Source organism: Felis catus, chromosome B1, assembly GCF_018350175.1.
Source record: "Felis catus isolate Fca126 chromosome B1, F.catus_Fca126_mat1.0, whole genome shotgun sequence".
Taxonomy (NCBI): domain Eukaryota; kingdom Metazoa; phylum Chordata; class Mammalia; order Carnivora; family Felidae; genus Felis; species Felis catus.
The window spans coordinates 196,876,982-196,882,923 of record NC_058371.1 but is presented as its reverse complement, the minus strand read 5'-3'; the positions used below and the strand labels follow the sequence as shown (position 1 = coordinate 196,882,923).

The 5,942-nt window shown below is 40.0% G+C and overlaps 1 protein-coding gene across 5 annotated transcripts; it reads right to left on the bottom strand.

Annotated features, from left to right (window-relative positions):
* Nucleotides 1–425: 425 nt before the first annotated feature.
* Nucleotides 426–5,731, bottom strand: LOC123385116 (endogenous retrovirus group K member 7 Env polyprotein-like). Of its 5 annotated transcripts, XR_006597228.1 has the most exons (4): nucleotides 4,712–5,731; nucleotides 3,519–3,605; nucleotides 3,127–3,391; nucleotides 426–1,433 (listed from the first exon to the last, which is right to left on the bottom strand). XR_006597228.1 is itself a non-coding variant. In XM_045056581.1 (2 exons), exons 1-2 carry the CDS (start codon nucleotides 2,755–2,757, stop codon nucleotides 1,251–1,253), a joined length of 1,452 nt encoding a protein of 483 aa, XP_044912516.1. In that variant the 5' UTR covers nucleotides 2,758–2,786; the 3' UTR covers nucleotides 426–1,250. The 5 variants fall into 5 exon arrangements, 2 of the variants coding, with proteins under 2 accessions (XP_044912516.1, XP_044912517.1); XR_006597226.1 differs by having other exon boundaries at nucleotides 3,127–3,605; XM_045056581.1 differs by lacking the exons at nucleotides 3,127–3,391; nucleotides 3,519–3,605; nucleotides 4,712–5,731 and having other exon boundaries at nucleotides 426–1,272; nucleotides 1,328–2,786.
* Between the last annotated feature and the right edge of the window lie 211 nt (nucleotides 5,732–5,942).

The following is a 5,942-nucleotide window of genomic DNA, read 5'->3' as shown; positions in this document are numbered from 1 at the left end:
CTAAGTGACTGAGCCACTTCAGCGCCCCATATATTTCCAATGTTTGAAGGCAAGTGTATTGAAAACATATGTGCAAAAAAAAAACCCCAAACCCCCCCCAAAAGTAAAAGAAAAATAAAACATATGTGCTAATGGATTCCCAGTGGAAGAATCATCCTTAAAGATTTGGAAAAACTGAGTTTTTACTATGCGTTTTCAAACTCAGAACTTTTACCACTATCCCAGGAGACCTGGAAATCTAATTATTTCTGTTAAGGGAATGTTTACAAGCTCTAAGTCTACAAAGACATGTGTTCATCTAAGTGAAGATATGCTGGGGTAGTGTGTAAATGTGCTAGAAACATAGCAATGTGCCGGAGACCAGCTCCAGCAGTCAGGGTTCCTGATGGGATGGGTGGACGTCGGCGAAGGAAGTCACACTTCAGTTTCTGCACATCAGCTTTTATTGTAGGTAGCGAAGGAGTTATTTATCACTTGGGGACCGGAGTCTTAACAGGTGGGGGATAACTAATTCTACATGATAGGCATCAAGCAGGCATGTGTGCACCGACATATATAGTCTCACATGATTATATAACATGATTATTAGCAGGGAAAGGAGAAGGTACAAAGTTCACAGAAAGTTCCTCAAAGGTTATTTCCTCAATTTACATAAGGTGGATACAATGAAAAGAAATCTTTAACAATGTCACAAACAGGGTCATTTATCTTATTACAATTCTCGTGTAAGGTTCACCAGGTTCTCAGGGTCATGATAACTTTTCTAAGAAGCTTTACAATGTTGTTGTGTTCATATTAGGGTACAGGTCGTCTTCTAATCCATTGTACACTTCACAATGGCAACCTTTAGGATTAGTCATAAACTTAGAACACAATACATTGCCAGGGGCAACATCCAAACATATCTTTGACTAATTTCCAAGGAACTTTCCAAGCAGTATATCTAGTACTAGTAAGATGACTTACAGAATAATATTTCTGATTATAAATGAACCCAATACAAGGTGATTGAAAACCCCCTTTCAATTTCCTCTGGCAAAGTCCCCTCATCCCATAATTAGTATAAGGACCCCAATCACTCCACATACACATCCTATCATTAGGATCTAGTAAATATTTTACATATGTCTCCAGTTTCCAGGCTTCCCCATAGGTGAAAAGGAGAATAGAGAGTAAAAGCAAAACTAGCAGCAGGCGGTTTGGCGACGGGTCACTGCCTTGCAGTGATTCCCGAGAGAGGACCTTTGTCCTCATGGCAGCGCAGAATGAGACTTCATTCGGCTGGTCGAGAGAGGACCTTTGTCCTCATGACAGCGCAGAATGAGACTTCATTCGGCTGGTTCCTTCATTTCCCCCTTTTTTATTTTTTAAAGCAAGCAGTTGAACTTCAGCAGTTAGCTTTTGGAGACTTCGGGCGAGGACTTTGAAGAAGACTGGAATTAAGAGGAGACATATTAATAACACTAAGAGAGCCACACCGACATTAATCAACAAAGTGGTCAGTGAGGATCCAGATACCCATGAAGAAAAATTATCATATAGAGATTGTGCTATGCCTTCAGGGGAGAATTCCTCTGAGGCATGATTGATATCTGAAATTTGTTTATGTAACTTACTTAAATCTATGCCCAGATCAGAATGATTCCATACTCCTAGAATATGACTCTGCACTCTTTCCCAATTATGCTCCGATTCATTTACACGTAAGGGTGTTACGCAGATCCATTTATAATCAGAATGACATCGCAAAGACAATTGAATTTTTAAAGTTAATATTTCTTGTCCAATAGCCATTACCGCTTCTTCAAGAACATTTACTTTGTCATCCAATTTTCGATCAATAATTTCTTGGGTGGTAAGTGCTGTAGTTACGTTTTTCGAAAGTTCATTAGTAAAGTGTGCTGTATGAACTTCCTGTGCGAGGGCGATGGTCGAAACCGTCAGCGATGTTACAATAGTAATAAGCGCTGTAATGCCTAAAATCAATGCTGCAATAAATCTTTTGGGACGCATCAGTGAATCTAATTTTTGGAGAGCCTCTAAACCCGAATTTTCGTGCCAACTGTCTGTAACATTAACAGGAACCATAATGTAAGGTGGCTGCCGAAGCAAAACAAACGCTTTCGCTTTCAGTTCGGGGCGCATACAGTTAGTTAAAATACACCTTTTACAGGAAGTAGTTATAAGTTTTGTTTTTGGGTCCATTTTAAAGCTTAAGGAGTACGCCGTTGGAGACACAAGCAAAGCATAAGGCGTCTGCACACAAGTAGTCACTGAATAATTCGCAAAGGTAGTCTGATTATTAGAAAAATAACTTGCAGTTATTGGATGTGAAGCGGCCGTAGCCTGCCAAAGATATTTATGGAGGTAAGTTTGTCCTTTCACTACTGCAGTTAAAACTGGAGCTACCCAGCCGGAAGTAGAAATTCTATTTACATTTATTGGATCGGGTAGAAGAGTTTGATCCCACCCTTTGTAATTTGTCTTGTATCTAAAATAAGGCTTATAATCTGCAAAAGGATCAGGACTAGTCCAATCAAAAATGCGTGTAATCCCGTCCATGGCTTGCAGAATTTGTGGCCGAGTAGAATTAAAATAACAAGAAACCCAATAAGGAGCACTAGGCATAAGTCTAAAAAACTTTTGAGAGCAGTCTGGTAGGCCAAGAGGGTGAGGTAGGTAAAAAGGAGAGTAATTATCGAAAGGCCATTTTCTTACCGGAGTTGCTTCAATCCCCGGTGCTATAAGGCGAACCATTTGTAAATGCCTCTCTTCCGATTGACTTTGCTTACCTCTCGTAGATGATGACTCAAATTTAGATGGTGGTGGATGGTCAAAAATTATACCTGTGGTTTGAAGTCCGACACATTGTGGAAAGTTTTGGGAGTATGGCCAAACAGTAGGGATAGAAAAACAAATAGGCATAGAAGGCGAAGTTCCCAAGTAGGTATAATTATAATTAATAGTTGGAGTAGTATGAGAATCAGAGTATACGATTTTTGGACCTTCCATAATAGCAGTATTATTAACAATAAAATGTGTAGTATTATCATCCCAGGTTACTGGATGAAAGTGAGGAGGATTAGGAAAGAAAGCCCAGAATTGTTCTGCACTACAGGTACTTACTTGACACGCGAGGATTGATAGCATAGCAACAAACAAAACAGAAGGACTGAGTGTGCAGCCTTGGCTTAAAACCAAGTGTTCAGCTTGAGCAGCCAACTTCTTAAGCTGTCCCCATGTTGGAGGGGGGCAGCCAAGGTGGCCGCTGTCTTGAGGCGAAAAAGATTAGGTTTCTCCAGTGAGAGCCTTTTAAATTCTGCAACAGGAGGTTTGTCACAATTGCGCCGTTTCCTGCTCTTGTTCATTTCTAGTGGTTACAGGTACTTTACTGGGAAAGGAATTTACATATTTAATATGCCTATCTGGTAACCAAAGTGGAGAATCAGCTTTCTTAGGAAAGACACAAGCATATCCCCTGCCAGAAGTAAGCAAAATGTCAGGCCCTTTCCATTTACCAGATAAAAGGTCTTTCCACATTACTGTAGGTTTGACAGTATTTCTTGGTTCCCAGTGTCGTTGCATATTATTAAGATCATCATGTCCTAGATTAACATAATTAAGAACAAATAGGGCATGAGTAAGAATGTGGTGAGGAGAGTTATACTTGAAGTCAGAGGCTTGCAATCTAGATATAAATGTTTTTAAAGTTTGATTTGCTCTTTCTATTCTGCTTTCCATAACAAGTATTGACCACCAGAAAGACAACTCTTAGCTATCTGAGTCCGATCAAAAGGAGTCATCCAATAGTCTGTAAGAGAATCCACTAATGCTAAGGTATAAGGAGCACTGACTCCATAAGCTGAACATGCCATTTTTAGCTCTTTTATGAGTTTGTAGGGAACAGGAGTCCATTGAGGATCCCCAGCCCTCGGATCAGATTCCTTCTGTGGACCATATGTTACCGGAAAACACAATGAGAAATCTATGTCTCCTGCTTCAATAGCTTGTAACTTAGTTTTTTGCATTAAGGAGACACAACTTTTATTAGGCAATTTTTCTGGAGGTCTAGGGTGATCATTAGTTATAAAATCTCCAGGTGGGACATTATTTCTTGAAGATGACTTAAGGGTCAATTTTTCTAGAGGGGGATAATCTTCCCCTTGCTTCTCCATTTCATATTTAATCTCTTCATCAGCTAAATCAATATCATTCCCTTCTTGATCTGAATCTTCTTGGGCTTCCATGGCCATAACTGCCTTCGAACTCGAGGGCATGGTCCCATAGGAGGTTGCAACTTTAGTATCCAACCTGGTACTCTCATGTACAGGATCTAAGGCATCTCTAACCAAATTCCAGAGAGAAAAAGTATCTACAGGAACCTTCTCTGGCCCATGTAAAGTATAATAAGTTTTTAATTGCTGCCCTACCTTTTCCCAGGTTTCCACATTTACAGTTCCCTCTTCTGGAAACCAAGGACATTGTTCTTGCACGAAATGCAAAAATCTAGAAATTTGTGATCCACTTACCTTTATTCCTCTTTGTCTAAGCATATGAACAATAATATCAATGAACAATCGTCTCTCTTTGGACTCTGAGTTACCCATACTTACTTAGTTCTTGAGATCTCTCACTCTATATAAGATAGAGGGGTCTGCAGCACCCTGTCTCAAGCTCCTATTCCACCCCGAAATTACCTTAATATACTTACCCAATTCAGGTCCCTGTTCGGGCGCCACTTGCCGGAGACCAGCTCCAGCAGTCAGGGTTCCTGATGGGATGGGTGGACGTCGGCGAAGGAAGTCACACTTCAGTTTCTGCACATCAGCTTTTATTGTAGGTAGCGAAGGAGTTATTTATCACTTGGGGACCGGAGTCTTAACAGGTGGGGGATAACTAATTCTACATGATAGGCATCAAGCAGGCATGTGTGCACCGACATATATAGTCTCACATGATTATATAACATGATTATTAGCAGGGAAAGGAGAAGGTACAAAGTTCACAGAAAGTTCCTCAAAGGTTATTTCCTCAATTTACATAAGGTGGATACAATGAAAAGAAATCTTTAACAATGTCACAAACAGGGTCATTTATCTTATTACAATTCTCGTGTAAGGTTCACCAGGTTCTCAGGGTCATGATAACTTTTCTAAGAAGCTTTACAATGTTGTTGTGTTCATATTAGGGTACAGGTCGTCTTCTAATCCATTGTACACTTCACAATGGCAACCTTTAGGATTAGTCATAAACTTAGAACACAATACATTGCCAGGGGCAACATCCAAACATATCTTTGACTAATTTCCAAGGAACTTTCCAAGCAGTATATCTAGTACTAGTAAGATGACTTACAGAATAATATTTCTGATTATAAATGAACCCAATACAAGGTGATTGAAAACCCCCTTTCAATTTCCTCTGGCAAAGTCCCCTCATCCCATAATTAGTATAAGGACCCCAATCACTCCACATACACATCCTATCATTAGGATCTAGTAAATATTTTACATATGTCTCCAGTTTCCAGGCTTCCCCATAGGTGAAAAGGAGAATAGAGAGTAAAAGCAAAACTAGCAGCAGGCGGTTTGGCGACGGGTCACTGCCTTGCAGTGATTCCCGAGAGAGGACCTTTGTCCTCATGGCAGCGCAGAATGAGACTTCATTCGGCTGGTCGAGAGAGGACCTTTGTCCTCATGACAGCGCAGAATGAGACTTCATTCGGCTGGTTCCTTCAGCAATGTTTTTATGTAGCAATGAAATGGATTTAGCAATAGGCTTTAAGTATCTCTGCTTCTAACTTTCCCTAACATTGAAAGCACTGAGCTTGGAATCCCTCTGTATTCCTATATTTTTACTTCTCTTTGGTTTGATGAACCAATTTTTATTTACTTTTAAGTTTACTTATTTATTTTGAGAAAGAGAGAGAGAGAGCACACACA